This window comes from Diceros bicornis, chromosome 39 (genome assembly GCF_020826845.1).
Source record: "Diceros bicornis minor isolate mBicDic1 chromosome 39, mDicBic1.mat.cur, whole genome shotgun sequence".
Taxonomy (NCBI): domain Eukaryota; kingdom Metazoa; phylum Chordata; class Mammalia; order Perissodactyla; family Rhinocerotidae; genus Diceros; species Diceros bicornis.
The window spans coordinates 15,901,791-15,929,667 of NC_080778.1; the positions used below are offsets into that span (position 1 = coordinate 15,901,791).

General features: G+C 36.7%; 2 protein-coding genes across 6 annotated transcripts in view; both read left to right on the top strand.

Annotated features, from left to right (window-relative positions):
- The window catches only part of RGS17 (regulator of G protein signaling 17), a 108,073-nt gene extending 106,329 nt beyond the window's left edge, over positions 1 to 1,744 (top strand). For both annotated transcript variants that reach the window (XM_058534125.1, XM_058534126.1), the window contains one exon: positions 49 to 1,744. In XM_058534125.1, coding sequence (XP_058390108.1) covers positions 49 to 237 — 189 coding nt within the window. In that variant the 3' untranslated portion in view covers positions 238 to 1,744. The remainder of the gene's footprint in view (positions 1 to 48) is intronic.
- A 6,631-nt stretch (positions 1,745 to 8,375) lies between these two features.
- On the top strand, positions 8,376 to 21,084 carry MTRF1L (mitochondrial translation release factor 1 like). 4 transcript variants are annotated; one of them, XM_058534123.1, is made up of 7 exons: positions 8,376 to 8,817; positions 13,740 to 13,819; positions 15,656 to 15,839; positions 16,334 to 16,497; positions 18,355 to 18,472; positions 18,624 to 18,730; positions 19,773 to 19,831. In XM_058534123.1, exons 1-6 carry the CDS (start codon positions 8,385 to 8,387, stop codon positions 18,719 to 18,721), a joined length of 1,077 nt encoding a protein of 358 aa, XP_058390106.1. In that variant the 5' UTR covers positions 8,376 to 8,384; the 3' UTR covers positions 18,722 to 18,730; positions 19,773 to 19,831. The 4 variants fall into 4 exon arrangements, with proteins under 4 accessions (XP_058390106.1, XP_058390104.1, XP_058390107.1 ...); XM_058534121.1 differs by having other exon boundaries at positions 8,377 to 8,817; positions 19,675 to 19,861; XM_058534120.1 differs by lacking the exon at positions 18,624 to 18,730 and adding an exon at positions 20,696 to 21,084 and having other exon boundaries at positions 8,418 to 8,817; positions 19,773 to 19,909.
- The last annotated feature ends 6,793 nt before the right edge of the window (positions 21,085 to 27,877 follow it).

Below are 27,877 nucleotides of genomic sequence, written 5' to 3' on the forward strand. Positions count from 1 at the left end.
TCTTTTGAAAAAATATTATTTAATGTATATGCTCTTATTTCTTTTTAGGTCAGTCTCGATTCTCGAGTTAGAGAGGTGATCAATAGAAATCTCTTGGATCCTAATCCTCACATGTATGAAGATGCTCAACTTCAGATATACACCTTAATGCACAGAGATTCTTTTCCAAGGTTTTTGAACTCTCAAATCTATAAGTCATTTCTTGAAAGTACTGCCAGCTCTACTTCTGAATCTTAATTTTAATTTAAAAAAAAAATCGTTTTGGAGGGCTGGGATGGGAAATAAAAGTAGTTAAATAACACCAGAAACTGAGTTCCTGGAGAACTACAGTTAAGCATTCCTCAGGCTACTGTGAAAATACAACCATATGGTCTTTGTCTCCATTTTTATCAAGTTGATCCATGGTTAAGTTTGGAGAAAATACCACATAAAACAATGAATTGCCAAATTAAGTTTGTTTTATTCAGCACTCATTCTACTTGCAAGCAAACTGTATTTGTAGTCGTGTGAACAGTCTCCTAGTGTCTCTCCAGAGACTGCATGTGCGAATTAAAACTGCTTCATTTGCCACATAATTGTTGTAATATTTAATCCAATGGCATAACTTATATCTGTATTTAAGGACTTTTGTGCAATATGGTCTTATAGAAATAATTGCCAAAAAGTTGGCTGTGGTTTGCATTTTTAAATATAATCTAAGACAGAAAAAGCCAATTTTTACATTGTAACAATGGTATTCATGCTATATACTGTGTTCAGTACACTAATTTTGAAGCCAATATTTCTGTACCTGACAAAAGAGCTATTTATCTCTGTTTGTTGGAAGATCCTAACGGGGGATTCCACTGGTTGTTCACTGCCAAAACTGTGGCATTTTCATTACAGAAGAGTTTGCTATGTAAAAAAGAAGAAGAAGAAAAGAGAAAAAAAAGCACAAAACAATTTGAAGATATTCTATCTCAATGACAAATCAAAGAGTGATATTGTTTTTAATTGTACTAGAAGAAAATGAATCTATGTATATATCAGATGTCCAATACTGTAATTAATTTATTAAAGACTGGCTCTCCAGTTCTAAAACAGTTGTGTAAAGTATGTACTTTAGTAAGAAAAAAAATAATAAGCTTGATAACTTAGTTTTGGAATATAAAGAAAGGACTTAATAAAGGAATGCCTACATGTAGCATCATAAGACATTTTGATGAATAGCATCTCTCCTGTGGCATATTTTCCTTGTAAGTGAAATCCAATGAAAAGCTAAGTTTTTAACAAAGAAAAGTTTTATAAGGGTTGTGAAGAAGATAATTCTCTACTTCAGACCTTAACTGTTTTCACATAGTATCTTAAGAATGATTTATTTTAAAAATGTTGAAACCAAACTATTAATTTTCATCCATAATTGAAAAGCAGTACAGTGCTCAAATCTTCTAGCTGCCATATTATTTTTTTATACGTATCATTAAATCTTTAAGACAAAATACTTGCCTGACATTGGCATGTACTTTTGACATTCAAGAAAACAGTATCTATTGTGCACACACACACAAAAAAGTCAGTGTCATATTTATATCAAGGTGATACATTTAAATATTAATATCCCCTGGAGGCTGTATTTTTAATATTAAACTCAATAAATATAATGTTGAGTAACCTAAAATGAAAGTTTTAAAAATATTTATATCCACTGAGAATACTAGCCTTATATTAAGGATGATATTAAAATTATAGGTTTTCTTTGTCATTTTTTAACTACCTCTCATTTTTTAATTTATTAAACATTTTTAAGAAAAAAACAAGTTTGGGGTTTTCTTTTTAAAATTTATTTTACTTGAAAGGTTGGCACCATAAGTTTCTTTTTCCATAAACTTAAAACATTTCAAGAATTGTTTTTTTAAGTGAATTTGATTTTCTAATTTATATAGAATTCAGGAGTTATGATTAAAAGGGCTATTATCTATTCCCTATGCAAATATTTTAACTGTTGCAGTGTTTGACAAAATGGGATTTTAAAAAAAAGTTTGCAGAGTAGAAAACAAAATGTTCTGTTTACACTGGTGTCGCTGACTATCCTATCATATTCAGCACTTTTAAATACCTTATTTATGAAAATGTAGTTAAAATACAAAATAGAAAATATTTATAATAATCATTTCTTTTAACAAATGCCTGTTTTTGTCTGAAAGTGTTAGTGTGTTAAGATTTATTTTATTCACGTCAATTAGATATTTACTATTTGAATAATAGTTTTCAGTAATGCGTTGAAAAAAGATAGCTATGAAGATATTTACAAAAAGTCATATTTTTTCCTAAAGAGTGAAGAAAAACATAAAAGAATCATCATTTCTATTGTGAAATTATATTGTACCTGAATTATTTAATTTTTTTCTTGATTGGAATTGAGTTTATTATGCTACTATGATGTATACACATGTATGTTGTAATATCATACTTGCTGTGTTTGAGGCACAATAAATTGGTGCACGTAACTAGAAAATATGTAATATACTATGATACACCGCATGCATCAATCTTTTTAAATGTAGACTTTATATTCTTGTTGTTACTATATATGATGGTGACCTAGTCATAAGTTATCTTTATAAGATACTTTGGACTATTAGATGAATTGTCTGTTTGACAATACCTTTAATATTTACCAAATGTAAAAGATAAGGGCCTTTATAAAGAGTCCTCATCTCTAACCTGGGCATTTGTAGAGTACGGATTTTGAAGTTAGTATATCGTTTTGAAACCTGATTAGGAAGTTGTGTTGAGAATGATTCTAGAGCAGATTTACACATCAGATGTTGGTAAAAATGCTATGTGAGCATTTCTGTGCTAAATTCCTATTTTTCGGGGAGGGGTGGGTTTCTCATTTAATTTCAAAATGTTTAAAGTTTCTATCTAAGAGTATGTCTGTATATTTGCAACTCTACCAATTTTTAAAGTATGATATAATTTCTTCTGTTTTAATTACAGAGCTATAATAAACAAACAAAAAAGCCCTCAATGGTGTCTATACTACCATTCCAAGAGCACAATATTTGTTTTAGTAGAATTTGATTTCTCCTAGTGAGTAAATTCCTCCCTGGGGAAAAGTTAGCACTTTAAAAGGTATATTTTGCCTTTTAGATTGCCAAGATATCTTTGTATATCCTTAGAAACTAATGCACACAGAAAGAGGCAAATGCTTTCTATAGTGCCTAACTTCAGATGTGTCTATAATGGAAAGAAAAGTAGAGGATATAGATGATATATAAATATATATAAATAAATTGGAGAGCCAGAGTTCTTCGGCAATGGATCTGGTACATAGATCACACTAATAATGGATGGTTGACACTGCTTCTTCACTCTGGATAATTGTTACTATGTTACCCAAAGGTAATATAGATGTCCTGACAGTGTTACAGGGCAGCTCTACGCACAGTAGGTATGAACAACAATAGCAAAACATAATTTTGATATCAACATTATGAAGTGCAAAAAATCAAGACCGTAACGTGGTCTCTTTTTTAAAAAAATCTTAAAATATGTACATAGGATGACCAGTTCTGATATTTGGTCATGGTGCATGGGGTGTTTATTAGTTTCCTTTAATGCTGCCTAGGTTCTTACTTACAGAATGAAATGTGTATAATATATTTACCTGATAGTTCAGCTTTGCAAAAGGACTATAGAAATAGGTAAATAATGTTTATTTATTAGGGGCAAAAATACATTTTCACCCCATTAAGCTGATTTAAAATAATACCTGATTCTTAGTTTTGAATTTATCTATTTTTTCTATACAATTTTAACTTATATTGAAAAAATGTCATATTGTAATTATAACAAATTACATTTGCAAAAAATACAATATATTAGATGCTTTGAGGAAGAAATATACAAGGAAGAAATATCAAATACAATCAGAAAATAGGAAAATAAGAACTCTTTTGAAAGCCACCTAAAATTTCTTAGATCTAAAATGCCTGTAGATAGAACCCCATCGAGCATGAATTTTGAAAATTTTGTGCTGGATACATTGGCAAATTGTTTTGAATGATGGTAAAGATATTTCCAGAAAAATCTTCTTGCCTATGTATGTATACTGACAGTTTATGACCCTAATTTTCAAAGTATATTTTGCAGACACATATTTGTGTGCTGTTTTCAGTTCTTTTTAAATTTCTGACCAATATAAAATGTTTGTTCTCCTGAGAAAACAGTATTCAATCTGTAAAAATTTTAGATATTTCTCACTTGCTACAACTGCAAATATTTATCAATAAAACTGATACAAAAAACTTACTTCACATCTTCCCTGCAACACTCTTAATAGTATCCTTGCAACACACAACAGTGTACAGATTGATAAGTATTGTTTCCAAATACTATGCTTTTATTGTAAATTTGATTTCAAGTTACATTTCTGTCTCATGTGACTTTGAGAAAATCATTTATCCTCTCTTAACATCATCATCTTCAAATGAGGAATATAATGCTTAATTTACAGGATGGCCATGAGAATTAAATGAAATAAACATGGAAAGAGTAAAGTGTTACATATAATATTATTATTTTATCAAAGTTCCCCAGCTCAATAATAATTCCCATTTTTCAGGAATGTGTGTATTAAATGCCATTTTAATGCACTTTCCCCCTATTTTTTTCAAACCATACTTTAAAAATCTGATTTAGTTATTCATCCAAAAAAAATACAACCAAGCTTGTTTTAAGATGTAGGACTAAATGAACATCTTATTGCTTTGTTTAATGTGATTCAAAATCACTGTTTTCAGCTCACCAACATCACAATGAATCTACAGTCAAGCAATATGGTTCTTTCAATAACATTCACACACACACGCACACACACACAGATATATAGAGATGTGTGTGTGCATGTGTGTGTGTAATATTGTAGGTTTAAATCAAAGTTTAAATAAGAGAAATCATTTGAAAATTTTATTTCCAAAGGAAATAAAACAACATTCCCAAGGATAGGAAAAATATAAATATCAATTTGCCAAATAAATACAATCATGCGTCACTTAATGACATGGATAAGTTCTGAGAAATTCATCATTAGGCAATTTTGTCATTGTACAAACATCACATTGTGCATACACAAACCTAGATGGTATAGCCTACTATACACCTAGAGTATATGGTACTAATCTTATAGGACCACCGTCACATATGTGGTCCATTGATGACCAAAACGTTGTTATGCAGCATATGACTGTATGTGTGGGGTAGAGCTAAAACTAAGTTATAAGAGATTGGCCATTAGTAAACGTTAATATTGGCATGGAGTAAAAAGCACTCTTTTTAATATTAGGGTGGTATAATTTTGCTATGATAATAAAGTAAAAGGTGGTTGTGTGTTCACAAAATTTTTCATTATACTTTATTTTAGAATAGTTTTAGATTTACAGAAAAATTGCAAAGATAGTACAGTGAGGTTCCATATACCACATACCCATGAGACGTCAAAATTAATGAACCAATATTGATTGGTTGTATGGAGTCCACACTTTATTCAGATTCCCTTAGCTTTTACCTAATGTCCGTTTTCTGTTCTAGGATCCCATTCAAGATATCACATTACATTTAGTCATCATGTCTCCTTAGGCTCCTCTTAGCTGTGACAGTTTCTCAAACTTTTTTTAATGATCTTGACAGTATTGAGTACTGGTCTGGTATTTTGTAAAATGTCTCTCAATTGGAACTTGTCTGATGTCTTTCCCATTATTAGACAGGTGTTATCAGTTTTTGGAAGGAAGACCAGAGAAGTAAAGTGCCATTAAATCACATGGTATCAAAGGTACATACCATTACCATGACCTATCATTGTTGATGTTGACCTTGATCACCTGGCTGAGGTAGTGTTTGTTTAGTTTCTCCACTATAAAGTAATTCATTTTTTAAGCGATTATATTGGAGGTAAATTTACTGGATATTTACACTGAGCTAAAAAGATTCTCAGTACTTCTGAAGGAAAAAAAAATTCTCAGATTCCTCAGTACTGCTATTAGGTTCCATGAAATGACTGCTAACAAATACTATGAAGAAAATACAATGAACTGGAAAGGGAAATGGGAAAATAAAACTCAAAACAGTGTTAGCTTGAATATTCACTTAATGGAGGTGAAAGTGAACTTTTCCCTTTTGAACTACCGTATAATTACCTTAATATACATCCCTTGGGTAGTAAAGATTTTAGTCTTATGAACTGTCATAAGAGGTAACTTAAACTGATAATCATTTTGCTGAGTACTTTTCTATATTGCTCTCCACTGAACAGTGAACACTGAATATTGAATAATGTAAAAGACTTGATTTTTCCCCCTTCCTTTAACCTATGTCATAAATACAATGTTTCTTGTATATGATTTTAGTATGTTTGCTAAATATTAAAAATAATTTCAATGTTTGGTTATGTAAAATTTATTATAGCGAATGTGTGTAATTTTTTACTACCGTGTTCATTGTAGTTAATAACCTATATCCATATTTTGAACTCCAACAATATTTATTAGTGGACAATAAAGAAGTTTTGAATGCATGAATACAATTTAGAGGACACCATGCTTGGTTATTTTGAAATGCCAGAATAACTCTAGGTACTTATAAATTGAATGGATAATCCAGATTATTTTTCCTCCAATTTAAGTTGTTTTGGGTTTTTGTTCCCCGTTTCTTGAATCTATTTTTATCATTTTACCTATGTACAATAGACTTCCTGAAAATGCTAGAATTTTCAACATGTAATAGAATTTGAACATGACGATGTAAGAAAATTCAGAAGTCTTTAGGTGTATTTCTTTGAGTTTTCAAAGTAAATCAAACTACAGCTGTTTTCATTTGACTATATTGTGGAAACCTATGGATATTATTGTAAAATGCACATGCATTACATTGACTTTTTAAAAATGTTTTGAAATAATAAAGAATTCACCAATGTATCCTTAGACAAGTTACTGTTTCCTCATTGGTGTAACACTATAGGAGTAATAGGTACACTTGATATTAAATTGCTTATACATCTGAGGGGAAATAATTTCTGGCTGGATTCTTTACATTGTTCTATAAGTTCATTGCTTATTACATTTTTGCATCTTTTATAAATAATAAAGTATATTCTGGAAATGACTTGTTTTGAGAATTCAGCTGAGAGATTTATCATGTTGAGTTCAAATGACTCCCACCACTTCTACGGTTAAAAGAAAATTCAAAGTTGGGTTTAGACTTGGGAAATAACTGTTCCTAATAAAGATTAAAATAACCTGATCAATCCCGTTCTACACTCAGATCAGAATTAAAATAAAATGGGTTTCAACTACTATCTGAAAACAATTTTATAAAGTAGTGTGGCTTGAATGCACATTCTAACTGAAACGAAGAATTGAGGTAATGAGTTGGAGCTTTTAAGTGGCAAAACCTATTTTTGCTTTTTATTATTTGGAGAGTCATCTCATTCTTCCACTTTACTTCGCATTTGTATGTAGAGCTAAGGAATGAATAGAGAGGCAATGCAAGCTCATTTTCTAAGAATTGTATACTTAATAGTTTTGATTAGCTGACTTAAGGAGGACTTAACCTTGTCAATGGCTCCCGTATTTTACCATCTGATTTTTTTTTTAAAGAATAAATTACAAGTTTTTTCAGTACTCCAGTTTTGTCAACAGTGAAAACACCCCTTAGCAGTTCCTGCTCAAACCGGTTAGCAGTGGGAGTTCCCAGACTGGGCGTTGAACGCTTGCATGCCCAGGCTTCTCTTGGTTGTATTTATTCCCTCATATCCATTCCTCTGGCGGGCTTTTGAAAAATGCAAAGCATTAGACCAATAAACTTCTGCATCCCTGGCACCATCGGCGATCTGAAGTTTTCTGGGGAGGGCCGGGGGTGGGGCTCCCGGAGGCGGGGCTCTGGAGGCTCTGCTGCGCTGTGGTCTGCTGGAACACGGAACCACTCAACCTCTTGAAAAATCAACCGAGCATAACAAGGAGTAAGTGAGAATGGACGGGCAGGAGACTCGTCTGAAAGCAGGTAAGTTACGTGGCAGATCAAGGGCAGGAAAGCAGATTTTGCGAAATCAGTCCGTGGTTGCCTTCGAGGACACCTGTCACGTCCTCATTACCGCGAGCCTTGCCCACCGTCGAAAAGCAGGAAACAGGGACGAAGAGTAGACACGCACACTGCTGCCCGTCCTGCAATTGGCTCTTGCAGACGAGGGGCCAGGCTGGGTCTGGAGAGGACTTCCCACCCCACGGCCCAGCACATCCGAGGAAGCGTTCCCGACCAAGCGTTCTGACCGGGTGCCCGGAGCCGCCGCCCCCATCGCTTTCCGCTCCGCCCCCTCAACTTCCGGCCTCCGCGGATAACGCCACGTTTAAATGCCTGGCCGGAAGTTCCCGCCGAGGCTTCCGGGAGGCCCTTTAAAAGCGGCGCGTGCGCTGGGCGGGGCCTGGTCAACTCTCGCCCGTATTTCCAAGCACCGCGCGGTGTCGCGAGACTCGCCCTTTCCGAAACTTGCGGCTGTGCTGCGCCTCGGAGGCGGCGGCTCGGCGATGCGGTCCCGGCTTCTGTGGAGTGCTGCTCGGTGGCTCTGGGCCCGCCGCGCTGCTGGCCCGGCCCGCCGGCACGTAAGCTGCGGCAGCCCGCCGCTGGAGGAGCTGTTCGCCCGCGGCGGGCCCTTGCGCGCCTTCCTCGAGCGCCAGGCGGGGGCTGAAGCCCCGTTGCAGGCCGGGGGGCCTGAGCTGGCGGCGGCGGCCAAACTGCTGAGCGAGAAGGAGCAGGAACTGCGGGAGACCGAGCACTTGCTGCATGGTAAGCGCCGGGCCCGGGGACCGGGACTCGGAGCACAGTCTTCGTTCGCCTTGTCCACTAAGCCGCTGGTCAGGTGTCCACGCGCTCCCGGGGTTGGAGGCTCTGTACTCAACTGCAGCCCATTTTGGTTTGAAGCCGAGAGCAAGGCATCATGTGCGCTCTGATCCCATCCTCGCCTGTTTGAGCCCTCGTGCTCCCTGGACGCAGTGCTCCGCCCCCTTTTACACAACTTCAGTGGAAGTTCATTGGTTGTGTATTCGGGCAGAAGAGCATCAGCTCACCAAGGACAAATAAGGCACTATCCCTGTTGGGGACTCCAGAGCGGTGTTTCTCAAAGTGTGGGAAAGGGACCACCTGCAATAGCGTCAGGAGAGGGGCGTGCTAAAAGCAGGCTTGTGACTCAGAATCTGAGACCTAGACACATACGTTTTTAACACGTGTGCATTTTTAACAAGATTAGTTTCACAAGATTTAACAAGATTTTAACAAGATTAGTGTGTATTCAGATCTGGGTGAGGTCTAAGTTTCTGCATTTGTACCAGCTCTCAGAGATGCCGAGCTGCTAGTCCATGGACCACACTTGGGGTAACAAGGCTCTAGAGAAGGTCATAGTCTATTCGTGGGGAGAAAGAATTAGTTATAATACAGCTGAAGAGTAAGAACAGATATCTACATAACGACCTAGGAGAGCAAGAACTTATTGGGAAGGCCTTGTGCAGGGATAAAGGCCCACCCTTAGAGGATATATTAATAGTTTAACTTTTATTGATCCTTTATCATACTCCAGGTTTTGTTGAGCTTTCTTTGTGTATTAAGTCATCCAGTTCATATAACAAACTGTGAGGTAGGTACTGTTAGCCTCACGCACCAGAAAAGGAACCTGAGGCAGAGAGGTAAAATAACTTGGCTCAGGTTACAGCTTTTAAAGAATGGAGTTTGAATTGGACTGACTCCAAATCCCCTGCCCTTAATCCCTGTACTCTTTGTTAACCAAGGGAGAGAAGAAGTTATGGAGAATGGCAAGATGAAACATTTGGGGGGGGTGTCAAATACTAATCTAAAAAGGTTGATTTTATTCTCTTGGCCAAAGGGAGCCAGCAGAAGCTTTTAGATTGGGGAGTGGATGATACAAATAGCTTTGTTGCTTAGGAAGCTTGATTCGTGGTAGTTTAGCAGTCAACCTGGAATGAGATTGAAGATGCCGTGGAAAACAGAAAGTTAATGCAGTAGTCTAGGTGAAAGTTAAGGAGAATCTAAATTAAATGACTTAAGAGAAAAGGCAGATGCCCAGAGTGTAAAAAAAGGATTAATTAAGGGTAGTGGGAAAAATATCTTTCGGGGAAAAATTAAGTTGGTTTTAGAGTTTGAGCCAAGCTTAAACTCCAAGTGGATTTAGGGGTTAAATATTTTTTGTCTGTTTTTGCGAGGAAGATTAGCCCTGAGCTAACATCTGTTGCCAATCCTTCTCTTTTTGCTGAGGAAGATTGGCCCTGGGCTAACAGCTGTGCCCATCTTCCTCTACTTTATATGTGGGACGCCTGCCACAGCATGGCTTGATAAGCAGTGCATAGGTTCGTGCCCAAGATCCGAACCTGTGAACTCCAGGCCACCGAAGCAGAGCACGAGAACTTAACCACTATGCCACGGGGCCGGCTCTGGGGTTAAATATTTTGAAAATCAAACCATACAGAAGTAAACAGAATGTTAGAAAATTGTTGCTGGCAGAATGCAACTCAGCTTAAAAACAGCAGAAAATATCATTCAGTAACTCCTGAGTTCTTACTATGTTAGATACCACTAATTACTGAAAAAGTATGGAACTACTTTTTAGGAGCTTACAGCCTAGTGAAGAAGAGAGATGTTTAAGAAGTTAAGTAAAAAAAATAAATGGATGAGTGTTTATTTTGTTTTAATAGCAGGGTGTCATAAAAAGCAAAGGCTGGAATATAAATAGATCTTGAAGGGTAAGCAGGAGGTTGCCAGATAGTGCAAGAGAAGGGAACTGAAGGCAGAGGTGACCAGCAAGGATAGAGTACCAAAGTGGGAGATATAATATGGCAGGAGCATAGAGTAGGTGTGGGAGTTGATAATGTAATAGAAACTTGAAATCAGAAAGACAGTTAAGAGCCTTGCATGACAAAGAATCTGGATTTGTTCCTATAAACCTTGAGAAGTTAGCACATGTTTTTAAGCAGAGAAGTGACTTTTTTGTGTGTGTGCGTATGTGTGGAAGATCAGCCCTGAGCTAACATCAGATGCCAGTCCTTCTCTTTTTGAGGAACATTGGCCCTGGGCTAATATCCCTGCCTATCTTCCTCTATTTTATATGGGACGCTGCCACAGCATGGCTTGACAAGTGGTGCGTTGGTATGCGCCCGCGATCCGAACCTGCGAACCCTGGGCTGCTGAAGCAGAACATGCACACTTAGCGCCACTGGGCTGGCCCCGTGACATCTTTTTAAAGAAAGATTAATGTTGGCGTCAGTGTTGAGGATGAATTGGAGTATTCTCCAGGCACCCTGGTGGCTGAAAGGCCAGTGAGGAAACAGACCAAGGCAGAGGTGGTGGTAGGCACGGGCCTGACTCACAAGACATTCTGAGTAACAGCAGTCAGGATTTGGTGGCTTATGTCCTGAGAAGGCTGAAGGAGAGGCAGAATTCTAAGAAAAGTCTTAGGCTTCTGGCTTCAGAGCATGAATGTACTGTTAATTAAGATGAGGATATAAAAGTTGGATCAAATTTAGGAAAAAGATGAGTTTTGTGCTGAACAGCCATATCAAGCTAGAAGTACCTATAAGGACATTCAGATAAGGATATTCAGATAAAGATACGATCTAGGGGGAAAAAAACTACTGGCACAGGAGAAGAATTGAGCCAGAGTAATCATATGAGAACTCGCAGCATATACTTGATAAAGTAAACCTTGGAAGTAGGTAAGAATACTCAGGAAGAATTTGTACAGATAGAAACAAGACATCAAAAAAGCCAGAAATACATAGGATTTGAGGAACAGGCAGAGGAGGAAGCTATAAAAGATCAAGAAAGAACAGGCAGAGCTTTGACACCTTGAACAAGATAAATGAAGCTGTAGAAACCAATTAAAGAAAATTTCAAGTAAGGGATTAATATGATTATGGAATCCAATGTAACAACTTGAGAAGTAAATGAGAATTAACAAAAGAGAAAGAATAAACATGGCATTTAATCTCCAGGAGTTTGGGTGGGGAAAGAGGGGGGTGACAATAAGTGGTTTGAAGGGTTGAAGAGAAAAGGACTCTTATAACATGGGGAAAACAAAAACATTTTAAGCAGAGCAGAAGGAGAAGGCAGGCGTGTGGTAGGTGCCCAGTAAATATATGTTAATTAATAATATTGAAGGAGAAGTTAAAGAACTAGTATATTTCCATTGCCTAGGAATAACTCCTCAGTCTAAATCCTCTAGAGCTTCACTGTCCGGTGTAGTAGCCATTAGCCACGTGTGGTTATTGAGCACCTGCAGTGTGGCTAGTCTGAATGGAGATGTGCTGTAAGTGTAAAAAACATACCAGATTTCAAAGACTTAATATATAAAAATTTAATATTCTTTGATTACACATTGAAATGATGATGTTTTGGGTATACTGGGTTAAATAAGATGTAGTATAAAAATTAAATTACTTCTAGACTTTAGTTCCAATCTCCTTAGCCTTACAGAACACTGCATTTCAGAACTGAAAGGCATCTTAGAGATCATCCAGGTCAGACCTTTCATTTTACTCTTGAGGTAACTGAGACTCAGAGAAGTTGCGTGTGTTCCCCTTAGAGAACTTGAGTGGTTGAACTATGGCTAGAATTCATTTTTCCTTTTCCTAATTCAACACATTTTCCATTTCACCAAATTTCTTCCATACCAAATTCTTGCCAAAATAATTTCCTGCCTTTCCACCAATACTTGCTGTACTGCTAATCTCAATTTTGTTGTTGTCATTCTCTCCTTGAGTTAATCCTTCATTCCTTTTTCAGTCCATCCCAGAAATAAACACACAAAAATCCTTCACTGTGCTACTATTTTAATATTTAATCACATAGTGATTTACGTTGTTATTCTTTGTGACTTTTTCTCCCCTAGAAAAACATAAGGAAACTAAAATTATCTAAAATCCTGCCTTTATTATTATCCCCAGTTCCCAGCATAGTTGGTTCTTAATAAATGGCATACAAACTGATACTTTGTAAAGTTTGATCTTTCAACAGAGAGCAATTTGTAATAGCTAAAAAAAATTTCCCCTTCGCTCCTTTCTATAGGCTGCATATTGTCCATAGGATAGAGGAATGAGAAAGTACAATTTGTAAGATAAAAATGAAAACTCAAAGATGAAATAAGAAGTAGGTTAAGCCTGAGAGAGACGCGTACTTCATGTAAACAATTCTGTAAACATTAGGCAGAGTTTAAATGTTTGGGTGGATACTTATATTAATGAAACATAAGATAATAACTTTCCAGTTTTTGATTCAGTGTGGTTTAACTGATGAAAGCTTCTATTCCCCATCTGGTCTTTCTGACTAGCTCCATGCTTTTATTATTATTGTACAGTAAGTTGGAAAACTAAAAATATATTTGTTAATATGAATATTTCATGGAGGTAGAATTATAGAAAAGTTTACTAGTTTCTTTATATTTTTCTATAAACTTTTTTTCTTTTTTAATTTTACTTATACTTTCTTCTGTCATCAGGAAAAAAGGTTTTTCTTTTTTTTTAAAGCTACATGCTTATGAAAACTAATGCATAAAATGCTACTTTCAATTAATGACAGTTCTTAAAAGTACAATAAAGACATTTTATTTTTCCCTTCAGCTACAATAACAATAAAACTATTACCTTGACTTCTTTTGGCATTTTAACACTAATTAAGGAAAACAACCTACTGCCTTTTTTTCTTAGATGAAAATGAAGACTTAAGGAAACTTGCAGAGAATGAAATAACTTTGTGTCAAAAAGAAATAACTCAGTTGAAGCATCAGGTATGGTATTTGTGCAAGGAGTAAACATTTGTGCTACTACTTCTAATGAATTTTATTAAAAGTTTATAAAAACAATTCAAGAACTAACCAGCTTGTTAGTATTTAGAATTATAAACTGTTTTTTAAAGCAAGAAAAAGCATACTCTGTGTGATCCTATTTCTGTCATACTAAGAGGATTATAGAGCTCTGAAAGAAAGATCAATGTCACATTAATAAGATTTGCTGGAAAGGCAATGAAATATTGGTGTTATATTTGCCCTCTTGGTTTTTTAAGAGAGGTGAGGATGGGTGTAGATGATGAGTAAAAGAGGTCATGGAATGACCATGGATTGTGAGCTCCCTGGGAGCAGGACTATCTCTTTATCTTTGTGTCTCTGGCACTAATAGAGTGCCAGACCCAGATTAGGCCCTCAGGACTTCTAGAACTGAATTGTTTTGCTTCGGTTTTATATCTAGGAGAATTGCAGGAGAACATACAGGAGTTAGATGAAGAGTAATCATTACAGTATATGAAATTAGAACCACTTTGCTAATTTTGTAAAGCAGAGCTTAAAGGTTTACAGCAGTTATCTCTGGGGATATAAGTGAAAGAACATGGTAAGGTGAGGAAGGAGGCTGGAAAGGGGGTGCTAACTTAGAGGTTCCAGCTCTTCTCTAGCCAAACGTGGAACTCATCAAAAATTCATGTCCCCATCACCTGTGCTAGAAGGAAAGTTCCACTATAGAGAGAAAAGTCTTGTGTAACTTGCTTTCTACCAATTTTCTAATTTTTTTGTGAAATGGACATAAATATATTAAAGGTTTCTGTTCACTGGCTAGTAATTGACAGACATGTAAATTCTATCATTTGTTACTTCAGGATTTGAATGATCATGTTGTCAAGTGTGATATTTCAGAATTCAGGTAGACTTGGGTTCCTATTCTAGCTCTTCCCTTTCTAGCTGTATGATATTGGGCAACTAGATCACTCAACTAAACTTAAATTTGTTTTTCACATCTTAAGGGGAGCTGTTCATAGTACCCACCCAAGATTATTTTAAGAATTAAAGTATGTAAAGTGTTTAGCAGAGTGCCTGTCATGTACTAAAGAACCAATAAATATTGGTGGCTTTTCTTATTTAATTCACCTAATCTAAGAAGCTTTTATTCTGTAGCCCCTTAATTAGTACATACTGAAGTGTGAAACATATTATTGTAATAGAAGGAAGACTGATGCTAGGCAGAAGGATTTGCGTTCTTATGCCTGCTCTGCCAATAACTAATACTTTGCCCTTTAACAAGTCATTTTAACCTCTGTTAACCTTATTTTCCTTTACATGTAAAATGGGGGAATTGGACCAGATCATCTCTAAGGGCCTTTTCAGTTCCAAAATTGCAAGTTTATTTTCCATATTGAAGAAGCTTAAAAAAAATACAAATGCAATTTGAATGCTTTTTTTTCCCTGCCATACTAGGCTGTAAATTTCAAAAGGAGTTAGAATCTTCTTTTGCATTCTACATACAATAGAGTGTCCTTATCACAGCAAGCACTTAATTATTAACTGAAGAGAGAACTGAAGTAAAGTATACATGAAGAACAAAAAGTAATAAAAACAAACCTTTGAGTTTTAGCTGGACCTTATAGCATTTATAATAAGATGTAACATTAATATTTTTTAGAAGTTATGCATTATACGGTTCTAATTGGCAAGATGGTTGAACAGTAATCAACAAAGTATTTCCTTAGAGAAACTTTAAGTAAATATTTAAAATTCTGCATCTAATCATTTAGCTTTTTTTTTTTAAGTTTTAAATAATTCTTAATTATAGGAAAGGGGATGTTTTTCTGTTTACAGATTATCTTACTTTTGGTTCCCTCAGAAGAAACAGATGAAAATGATTTGATCCTGGAGGTAACTGCAGGAGTTGGGGGTCAGGAGGCAATGTTGTTTACTTCAGAGATATTTGATATGTATCAGAAATATGCTGCATTTAAAAGATGGCATTTTGAAACCCTGGAATATTTTCCAAGTGAAATAGGTCAGTAAACTGTTTAATTTGTTTTGGGAAAAGTGTAGATTTAATTTATCTACATGTGTCCTAGGAAGAGGGTTGGAAAGACCATAACTAAGCTTTAGAATTGATTTGTAAGGCTGCTTATGTAGTTTTATGTATCATTTACTTAATAATTTTGAATGCAAATACACCAATTTTGAAATGGCCTATAAAATGTTAGTTATTCACTACTGACCATTGAATGACTAATAGTCTTTTAAAGTTGGTCTTTTAGATGTGTTATTGAACCAGTTCATTAACACCATAAATGCTTTATGTTTAAGAATTATAAACAATAAAGATATTAAGTATTAAAACAATGAATATCATAGATTTACTTAAGTTTTTCAATATGTTTTACAATCTATATGCCTATATTGTAGCTCTTTTAAATATATTTCAAGATAATAGAAGTGATGGTCAATTGTTCATAAATGGTAGGAATAATAAAAGAATTCTGTGTTCCCAATATTTTCAAGGTGGCCTTAGACATGCATCTGCCAGCATTGGGGGTTCAGAAGCCTATAAGCACATGAAATTTGAAGGAGGTGTGCACAGGGTACAAAGAGTGCCGAAGACAGAGAAGCAAGGCCGCATCCACACTAGCACCATGACTGTAGCCATATTACCCCAACCTACTGAGGTGAGGCTATCCCCTCTCCTTGGAATCCTGGGCCTAGCACAGTGCCTTGTCCCTGGAGTAACACTCACTTTACTGAATTGAGTATCTCCTTTTCTTATCATTTGACCTTCATCACATATTGAGTTGTTTTTAAGAATCTATTATCTCAGTCCAAAAAGGATGATCTTACAATGTATAAATGATCTAGTCTGGCATTGTCTATTTACTAATTTTTCACCACCACTAAGCTTAAAGTTGTTATTTTGAGACCAACTCTATAGGAAAAACAATATTAACCTTTTTTAAATAAGGTGTAAGAACTACCTTTATAATGACTTTTGCTTTCTGTGACTGGTTCCCAGAGTATTAATAGCAAGAATGCTGTTTTAACAAGGGTAACTACTTAAGAGAATTGCTGCTTCATAACGCAATCACATTAAAATGGAAATTTAGTGTTCATAATGAGTATACTTTATTCTCACAAAGCAGATTTTCAGTCTATATAATATTGTAAAATAACTCAGTTGAGAAGTTCTGTTGCTTATATCCCTTCTGCTGAAAAGTGATAGGAAATATTTGACATGTTTCTCAGGATGAAGTATGAATGATTTGCGAAGGAAGTTTAATTGCGAGTTTCTGTTCATTCATTTTGGGGGAAAGTGCTATTTGACTCTCTGAGTTAATGGAGTTCCTTTCTTTTTATCTAATTTTTGTATGAAGCCTAGATGAGGAACAGCACAGTTAAGGCAGAAAGTGAAGTAGAATAAATGGCAGAAGCCATACCTAGATATAGTCATGTTGGTTTAAGCATCTTAGAGATGGAAGGAGTTTTCAGGAAAAGATTGGAGACTGAGATCCATGTATCATCTCATTTAATTCTTATAGCAACTGTAAAAAGGAGCCATATAGGGAGACAGAGAGGGCCTGTGAGTGGTAGATTTCCTACTGCCAGGGTTGTGGACATGTCACAGGGTGGTCCATAGTTGTTCATGAGCCAGAGCTTTTTAGATCTAGTGCTTTTGATGGTGACTCCCAGGACAGAGCATTATCCTGACATCAGATCCCAGTGTATCTATGAATTGGGTCTATACCTTTGACTTCTTCGCTTTGCCATTTCCATTTGTCTCTGCCTCCAAATATGTTTAAGTCCTCCTTTATTTAAAATTAAACAAAATAAGCCCTTGTCATAGTTCTTAAGCTAGCATTGTTTTTTTCCTCTGCTCAAGTCTTTTTGAACTCAGAAATATTCCACAAAAATCTCATTTTAGCTCTTATATTTATGTTTCTAATAATAGCTAAGTTCTACAGTTTATGTAATAAGAAGAGGGTAATTTACAGAGAAAGCCCAGTTTTTGAGGATTAGGGAGTGTTTGTTTTTATTTTGTATTATATTTTGATCCACTACTCTTCCAAAAAGAAAAGTTTAGAAAACGGTATCCTTCTGGGGCCGGCCCACTGGCGCGGCGGTTAAGTGCGCGCGCTCTGCTTCAGCGGCCCGGGGTTCGCAGGTTCGGATCCCAGGTGCACACCGATGCACCGCTTGTCAAGCCATGCTGTGGCGGTGTCCCATGTAAAAGGTGGAGGAAGATGGGCGGTGTCCCATGTAAAAGGCTGAGAGGAAGATTGGCCCAGGGCCAATCTTCCTCAGCAAAAAAGAGGAGGATTGGCATCAGATGTTAGCTCAGGGCTGATCTTCCTCACACACACATAAAAAAATGGTATCCTTCTAACTGCTTTCTATTTATAAAATTAAACCTTCTAAATCTTATATAAACTCTATACATAACATGTATTTATATTTATAAATGGATAGTTCTTGCCTTTGAACAGTTCATACATCTAATATCTTTAAATCCCAACTTTTCCTCTTGTATATAGATTAATCTGGTGATTAATCCTAAAGATTTGAGAATTGATACTAAGCGAGCCAGTGGAGCTGGGGGGCAGCACGTAAATACCACAGACAGTGCTGTCCGGATAGTTCATCTTCCTACAGGTATGCACCTATTTCAACAGGAAACATTGAAGAAAGAAATCAAATTCTGAATGACTTGTCTGATTTTCCACTGAAATAGATCGTCACTTACCAGAGGAATATATAGTATTAAGGATTGTTATTAAATACTTGATTTATTTAAAATTCTTAGCTGAAACTCTGCAGGATAATTGCAAAGCCAGGAAGATGGAGGCATCCAAGCCCAGGGAATTTCCGTTATTAGTCACTATGAAGAGAAGGTGTGGATAGTCCTTCCAGGTAGCTTTCTCAAGTTTATACTTAATAGATATCGCTATTAAAAAAATCCTCACAGTAAAGTCATTGTCATGGGTTCTTCTTTATCAAAAAATGCTCTAAATCACTAGTTCTTAGCCTTTTTTTTTTTTTGAAGGGAGGAGGACATGGACTCCTTTGAGAAAATGAAAGCTTGGACCTCCTACCCAGAAACATACTTATATGCAAAGTTTTACATATAAATTTCAGGGGCTTTCCATTAAGTCCCTCCACGGACCTCCAGGGGTTCTGATTCTAGATAGGCAATGGAGCTATATCTAAATGTTTCTTAAGCCTTCAGTATACTACTAGATAAAACTAAATGTGTTTTATAAGTGTTATTGCAGTGATTTACAGGTGATAAAGAGCATATGGATAGCAAATCTCAGTTATCTAAGAAAAATACAAGAATCTCTTACTATGACCTACCTGAAATAGGCATAATTCCCATTGATCATTAGTGGTTGATGGGAGTGATTGATATGTTTTTGTTTTAAATATGAGGAAATCTTCATGTTAAACTTTAAGATGATGTCTTATATAATACATAGTATGTTAACAGGAAGATAAAAAAATGGATGGAAATCCTCAAAAATATTATTAGTGATTATCTCTGGTAATAGGATTAACTTTTATATTTTAATTTCTGTGAGTAGTTTTACTTAAAAAAATGGTTGGATAAAAAAATGGATGGAAATCCTCAAAAATATTATTAGTGATTATCTCTGGTAATAGGATTAACTTTTATATTTTAATTTCTGTGAGTGGTTTTACTTAAAAAAATAGTTGAGGGTTTAGGAAGATAATCCATATTAAACGATTAATGCTTATTGTTTAGTACGTATGCCTTTAATATGGAAATACTTTACCCTATAGCTCAAACTTAAATTTTCAGTTTTATAAGAGTCCTATTTTTTCTCCTCATAAAGGAAGAAGAAAAAGGATGAGAAGGAAAAGGAGTATTCCTTGATAATAAATGAAGAAGATTTTTCTATTAAAACTCTTTAATTCTCATAACACTATTCAGGTGTTGTTTCCGAATGCCAACAAGAGAGATCGCAACTGAAAAATAGAGAGATGGCTATGAAAAAGTTACGTGCAAAACTATACAGCATGCATGTAGAAGAAGAAACAAGTAAAAGATACAATGCTAGAAAAATTCAGGTAAAACTGAATTTTAAAAATGCTTCTAAAGGATAAAAATATTTTTAGATAGCCCAGTTTTTATATGGTATAATTGTTTTAATGTATTTGTCAAAATAAGAAAACAATTCAAGTAGCTCAACCAAGGGCTATACTTGTTTTATATAGTAATCTTATACTCTGCCTGTTTTCTGTATTCAAGGGTATATTTCTCAGACTTAGTCATTACTTAAAAGATATACAGAGTCCCTATTCATTTTTGAATCCTTTGAAAATTATGGAAGAAAGTTGGAAAGCAACCTGAACTTAACTTTATTCCTGTTTGGTATTTAGTTTTATAACAACAGAACCCTTTTATTAATTCTTTATTATGAGAAATTCATCACTTCGTCGTCACTGAAGATGACCACATTAATTCATAAAAATATATATATTTAGCTACCATCTGAATATCAACTATTTGCTAGGCTGTATGGGTACATCATCACTATGTAGTAGGTATTATTTGTCTATATTTACAGATGGGGAAACTAAAGTTCAGAGTTGAAATAAATCGCCTGAAGTCATAGAGCATTGAAATGGCAGAGAGAGAATTCACATACTAATCTGTCGGACCTTAAAGCCCATATTCTTTTTTCTCTGTCATGAGGATCCCATGTTATCTGAGGATTCACAATGTTTAAAACTTAGTTCTTATAATGTGTTTCAAATTATAAATCAAGAGCTTAATCTCCAGGTAGGTTAAATTTGTAGGTTTAGTTGCCCTGACTCTAACTGTATCTCATATCTTTTTATATATATGTATAGATTGGAACTAAAGGAAGGTCAGAGAAAATAAGAACGTATAATTTTCCACAGAACCGGGTCACAGATCACAGAATAAACAAGTCACTTCATGATCTTGAAACTTTTATGCAAGGAGGGTATCTACTGGATGAAGTTGTACAGTCATTGAAGGACTACGCTGATTATGAATCTTTAGTAGAAATTATTTCCAAAAAAGTTTAAGTTGATTGGTTATTAAAGACTTTTATAGCTTATGAAAATTCTACTACTGTAAATTGCATCGTGTGTAAATACCAGTATTCTTGAAAAACATCAGTTAACAGTTGAAAGTAAGCATACTTTTAAGTCATAGATAATTTATATAAATCTTCTCTTAATGTATTAATAAAAAACATACATTATAACCATGACTGGTTGTATATTTTGGACTCTTCCTTACAAGAAGTAGAAACAGAAAACTAGTCCTTTGTTTTATGTAGAATATTTAATGAATGATCAAAAATTTGGTTTAACTATTCCTGCAAACATAAAATAGAAATACAACAGTAAATACTCTATTAATCAAGGTCTAGTCAGGAGACAGAAACCATACCATTAATTTGAACAGGGATAATTTTGATATAAATAATTTTTAAGTGAAAATGGGATTGGCTATTAGAGGATAAAAGAGAACTTTAATATACTTAGAGGACTGAGCGTGAGTACCCAAGGAAAGAACACCCTTGGAAGGGGCTTCCTTTCCTCCAAGGTAGAGAGTCAGGCCTATTGGAGAGGGTGTGGCTCTGGCCCACCTGATGACAAGTTCCTTGGGTTGCCCTGGGCCAGAGCTGGTCTGCAGGTGGTGGATCAGGCCTTGCAAACAGAGAACCTTACTCTCAGGGACTGGTAAGCAAGAAGCCTCCTACCAGGGTGTCAGCAAAACTTACAGGGTAAGCATCAGTGGGTGTCTGCATCAGTCAGAGCTCTCCAGAGAAACAGAACCAATAGGATGTGTATATAGAAACAGATTTATTATGAGGAATTGGCTCATGTGATTATGGAGGCTAAGTCCAAAATCAGCAGTGTGGGCCAGCAGGCTAGAGAGCCAGGAGACGCAATGCTCTAGTTCTAATCCAAAAGCAGTCTGCTGGCAAATTCTCTCTTGCTCAGGCGAGGCCAGTCTTTTTTGCTCTTTTCAGGCACATTATGGAGGGCATTCTGCTTTACTCAAAGTTCACTGATTTAAGTGTTAATCTCAGCCAAAAACACTGACAGAAACACCCAGAGTAATGTTGACTGAATATCTAGGCACCCTGTGGCCCAGCCAACTTGACACTAAAAATTAACCATCACAGTGTCCAAGACAGCACCCCTGGCAGCTGTGCCATAGAAGCAGGAGGAGGAAGCACATTAGAAACAAGAAGAGAGACCCCTTCCTCCCACACTCTCTCCACCACCGCCTACTGCCAAAGTTTAACATGGTACCAGCAGCCAAAGGAGAAATGTTTACAGGTCCAGCTTCAGTATCACCAAGTAGGGCAATGAAAGGTAGAATTTGTTGCTGAGGGGAATAGATTGCTAACTGACAAACACCCATACTCATTACCTAGTTTCAATAATTGATATGTTTTCATATTTGTTTAGTGTGAGAAGTTACAAATATTGTTACACTTCACCCTGAGATATTTCACCTTGCATTTTAAAAAATAAGGACGTTGTTCTAATCATTTGCTATCCATCACACCTAACAGAATTCACAATAATACCCTAATATCTTCAAATACCCAATTCAAATTTCCCCAGTTCTCCCATAATGTTTTAATCGGTTTCTTCAAACCAGGATCCAATAAGGAATCACATGGAAATTGATGGTTATATTGCTTAAGTCTCCCTTAACCTAGAACAGCCCTGCCAACCACCATCCGTTTTTTCATGACACTGCACTGAACTTTCATTTGAGAAGATCAGGCTATTATGGTGTCATTTAACTTGTTCCTCAAGTCACAATATTTCCTACAAACCAGAAGCTACAGCTTAAGACTCAGCTACTTTTGCATTCTCCCTCCCTTTCCCATGACTTGGCATTTTTGTCATTAAAATATTTACTTATATTAGCCAGCTGTGAATGCTCTGATGTACTGAGATGTATTAGTCTCTAAAAAATGACAGGAGAACCAAATAAATTCACCCTTGTGAACTGAGAATTTTTTGTTGAAAGTGAGCTTAAAGCTAAGTCAGTATAATCTTTATCAATGTTTTTCTCTCATAAGATTTAAAAGAAATAAGTTGTTCCTTTTTCCATGAGAATCCTGGTTATGAATAGCTCTTTCCTAAGAAGACTGACTCCAAAGAATTGGGGCCGGAGAGGGAAGGAAAGCCCAGGAATGTTTGCTTGAGGCTCTATAGCTGTAGAAGACCTTGGTGTTGAGAGCAACAGAGAATGAGGAAGTCTGCTTGATAAAGAAATTGGAGACCATGGTTCTCTCATGGTGTGTGTGCTCCCTCACAGCAAGGAGCAGTAATAAATTCAACCTGTTTAACTGCAAAAAAAATAGAAAAGAAAGAACCATAAGACATGTCAGTTATCTGATAAAGAAGTGAGAGAAGCTGGAAATGTTGGCTCAAGAATTTTCTGAAAACATGAGGTAAACTAAGGACTACAATTAGAGAAAAGCTCTACCTAGTAGAAAATAAAGGTGAATTTGTAGTAGTTACAATAAGGTAGGATTTCCAGAGACACAATGCTTTCACTACTAACGTTATATGATTAAAATTTTAAAAAATTAGGAGACATTTAGTTAACTCTCAAAACTGTCACACCTTTTCCATATCTAAATTCTTATGAGCATATGTACTGCATAAATTCAAAACTATAGTATTGTCCGATGTGTTTCCTCTTTCTTAAGTCAACCTTTATTAGCCAAATTTGCTTTAGAGTCCCATCTTACACTAATTTGCAGAGTAATTTTAGATTGATAATTCATTTTCTCACCTTATTGCTTTAAAAGGGAGGCGCAGAAAAAACATTAGACAGGTTAGAATTTAAAGCTGGCCAAAGGTTATCAAATACATCAGAGAATTTTAGTTTGAAGAGAATCCCTCTCCCCTATAATATTCTGCTCATGAAAGGCATTCTGCCTTCATAAGAACAGTCGATGAATGCAGCTTTCAGTGACCTATGCAATTCAACAATACAGCAAGACATGTTCATTCCACCATGATCGGCATAAGGCCCAATGCAAGCCTGTGTCTCCCACACTTGGATCACTTTCCTCTTGGGTCTTTCAGTTCCTTTTTGAATGAAAGGGACATATTTACAGGTTGTTAAATATTACAGTGTAATATTACTTCTCTTTATCTCTTGTAAAGGGTAATAATTAGAAAAGTTGGATTGAGATTGTGAAGGGTCTTGAACATTGGATTCCGTTCTGTACACAAGGGAGTTTACTTGTTCTCCCCCATCCTCTCCACTCCCTCACTCTGCCCCACGGGAAAAGGAGGTGTGCATGCTGTACTAATGAGGGTGGAAAAGAACTTTGGATCAATTTTCAAACTTCTGTCCATTAGAACATCATAGTTAGAAAATCATCATCATAATACCTAGGTAATTTTAAAAATATAAATTTAAGATATGTATCAGGTGTATTGTAAACACATACAGGGTAACTGACAAATTCTGGTCTGTGAACTGACACTTGCTCCTACTTCACTCACTAAATTAGTGATTCCTAGATGATCAAATGAAATTTTTGGAACTCAGGAGAGGGTAAGGGTAGAGCAACATAATTTTGGCATGAAGCCTACTGGAACCCTAAGTCTGAAATTTTAAGGGCCTTGGAATTTTGTAGCTGTTTACACAAACAATGCATCTACACAGCTATTTACAAATCATGCATTGTCACTCCTACCTGCCTTTGCTTATGCTGCCCTCTGTGCCTAGAAAACACACTCCATTTACCTCTGCACACAGATTTCAAGGTCCAACCTAAAGGTCACCTTAGCCCCTAGGCAGAATTAACTGCTCTTCTTGGGTATTCCATTGTACTTTACCATACCTGAAAATTTATGGCAAGGTAATAAACCCACTGGCTTCCTCCTCTCAGGATTGAGTGCTTAATAAGGAAATGGTAAAGGGGGTAATGTAATAAAAACATATCACTAGACCTGTCATATCTCATTAATGGACAAAACTGTGTTCCTTCATTCTTGTCTCTTCAAGACCTAACATCATGCTATAACTGGCACTAAATAGATGTGTAAAAGGCAGTTACAGCTGAAGTATTTGTCTAGAAATCTGGTGTCTTGTTCAGAAAAAAAAACAACTTAATTTCAAAATGGCCTACAACACCACTTAATCAACACTCGTATAGCTAGAACGGCAATTTTGAAGATGTATAAACATAATCACTACGTGTAAAATAAAACTTGTCATGTTCCCCTGAAACTTGTTTCTCATTGTGCAATCTCAATTTCTTTCACGGTACTACCATTCTCCCTCTCTCTCAAATTTAAAATGTAGTCATCTTTGATTCTTCCTCCTTACATGCAGTTTATTGCTAAATCCTACTCTCCTACTAAACACTAATCCTCTCCAACCCTATTATCACTACTCTTGTCCAGAATTACTCCTCTCCTGGATGACTTGAATAGTCCCCTGACTTCTTCCTGCATCCTCTCTATCTGCTAATTCAGGCTACATACACATAACCACCAGATTCATCTTCCTAAGAAGAAAGACTGATTTTGTCACTCCTCTGCTCAACAACTTAATAGCTTCCTGTTGCTTCCTAAATAAAACTCCAACTCGTAAGTGGGCATACAATACATCCACATCCGTATCCAGCATCATTTCATGTTAGCCCATTTTACACACCACCCCCCCTTATGTCACATCAAATTTTTCCTGATAAATGCACTTGCATTTTTTCCCCATTTTGTTCCTTATGCTGTGGAAGGCCTCCCTCTTCTCCCTTCCCTCAAAAGACATCCCCTACTGCAGTGGTTCTCATCCAGAGGCAATTTTTCCCCCCAGGGGATATTTGTCAATATTTGGAGACAGTTATCACAACTGCGAGCGGGGGAGTTGGAGGTAAGGATGCTGCTAAACACCCTACAATGCGCAGGGCAGCCCTTATAACAAAGAATTATCTGACCCAAAATGTCAATAGTGCTGAAGTTGAGAAACTCTGTCCTACAGATTATTGCCTTATCCTGGCATACAGAAGTAGCTCCTCTGTTCTATAAAAGTTCCCACTGTAACTAGGTGCATTTGCCTCATCTAGTCTTCATTATAGCTATATTTTATACTTATCTCCTCTCTGCACCCCATGATGCTTTTATCCAAAGATTACTTACTGAGATCTGCCATATCTATTAGGTGGCACGCCCAACCAGATGATAAGCACAGAGCAGATACCATGTCCCAATTATTTCCAGATACTTTACGATGTCTTGCATGTTACAGGTCTGCAATAAGAATTTGCTGAAAGAATGAGGGCAATTCTCTCTGCACTTCATTTTGCACCTAAAAACTCAATAATTCCGACTGATACTGATTTGCAGGAAGAAGGAAGTATATACATCTGTTGACATTTAGTAAAATTCAGAATGACATTTTCTAAGTTTCTCACTAAAGATGAAATTAACAGGTGCTCATGAACCTACTGAACAAGTTAATTGTCAGTTAAGAATAATATTTCACTATAATCCACCAAAGCTCAAACATTTAAAATTAATAGTAAATAACCTAATAAACTGAAAAAGACTCTGACCAACTACTCCAGTGTTAAATAAAACATGCTCAGCTTTCTGTTATCTTATATTATGACAGTAATTTTTACTTTTCCAATAATATACCTTAGCCTTTTCCTGAAAATAAGTAAGTAAATAAATGTTTGAGAATACCTTTTAAGCTGTGGTTAATATCCAAAGGTTATAGTTCAGGTGCTCAACTAATTTAATAAGGACCTCACCTCCCCTCAAATTTCATATATTTGTCTGCATCTGAAAATAAAAGATGAATAAAGATGATCTCTAAGGTCAAAGGGGGAAGTGATGTGAAAATGTACTATAAACAATCAGGCCTCCAGCAAATACTACTATTCCTTAGCATAGCACAGAGGAAAGTACCTGCACTTACCCCACAGGCTCGGGATGGAATCTTGGCTTACTAGCTGTGTGGCTCCGCGGGAATTAACTTTCACATTTAAGCACAATCATAAAATGAAAATAATGCTAAGGTTATTGTGAGAATTAAAGATTAACAAAGTGCCTAGCAGATCAAAAGCTACTGTGGTTTTAACAGTCACTCAACACACCACTCCCTTGCTAAAATGCCTCCAACAGCTACCCACTGCAGTCAGAAGAAACTCTCAACTCCACTCGTAAACCTACAAAGTCCTACAGGATCCGGCTTCCAGCTCTCCGACCGCATCTCCTATGTCTTCCTTGCTCAGTGGGCTCTGGACTTCCTTCTTAAGTGCACCACTTAAGTGCACAAGGAGTGAAAAGTTCAGCACGACTAATAATATGGCATCGAAGACTCGACACGTCCACCCATTCCTGCCACCGCTAGAAAATCACGCCCTTGGCCCGGGGCCTCCAGCTCCAACGGGTGGGGACCGGAACCCCCACGCCAGTACTTTTTATAAATGTATTTACTTCTTTTGGAGGAGGACGACCCTCTCTGGCGCTTGACCCTTGAAAGAAAGAAACAAAAAAACCCAGGAGAGAGTAGACATAAATTTAATAAGCTTAACGACCGTACAAAGCAACGGTGGCTGCAGAACTGTGGTTGAAAATACAAATACATACGCTTAAAAAAAGAAGTGACTCTGTCCCACCCTCACCCCCGCCCAAGGGGACCAGGGCGACGCGCCCTCAGGTCTCGCGCCACGTCAGCGGCGGGACCCGCAACGCGCGCCGGACCAGCCGGCTCCTCTCCCCTCCCTCCGAGACACGCGGGGGAGCTCAGCGCGCAAGCGCCAACCCGCCAACTCGCCACCACCACCCGCTACGGGCGCCTGCGCAAAAGCACTCAGCAGGGGGAGGGGCGCCACTCGGAGGGAGAGAAGAGCGCGCCTAAATCCTAGAGAGGCGGGCTAAGTAGAGCTGGGGGGAGGGTTCGTCTTCCGGAAAATCTGGATTCCCGGACGACCAGAGTCGCCGCTCACCGAACTACCACTTGAGAGATGACCGGAGACACTCGGCTACCCTTTGTACCCA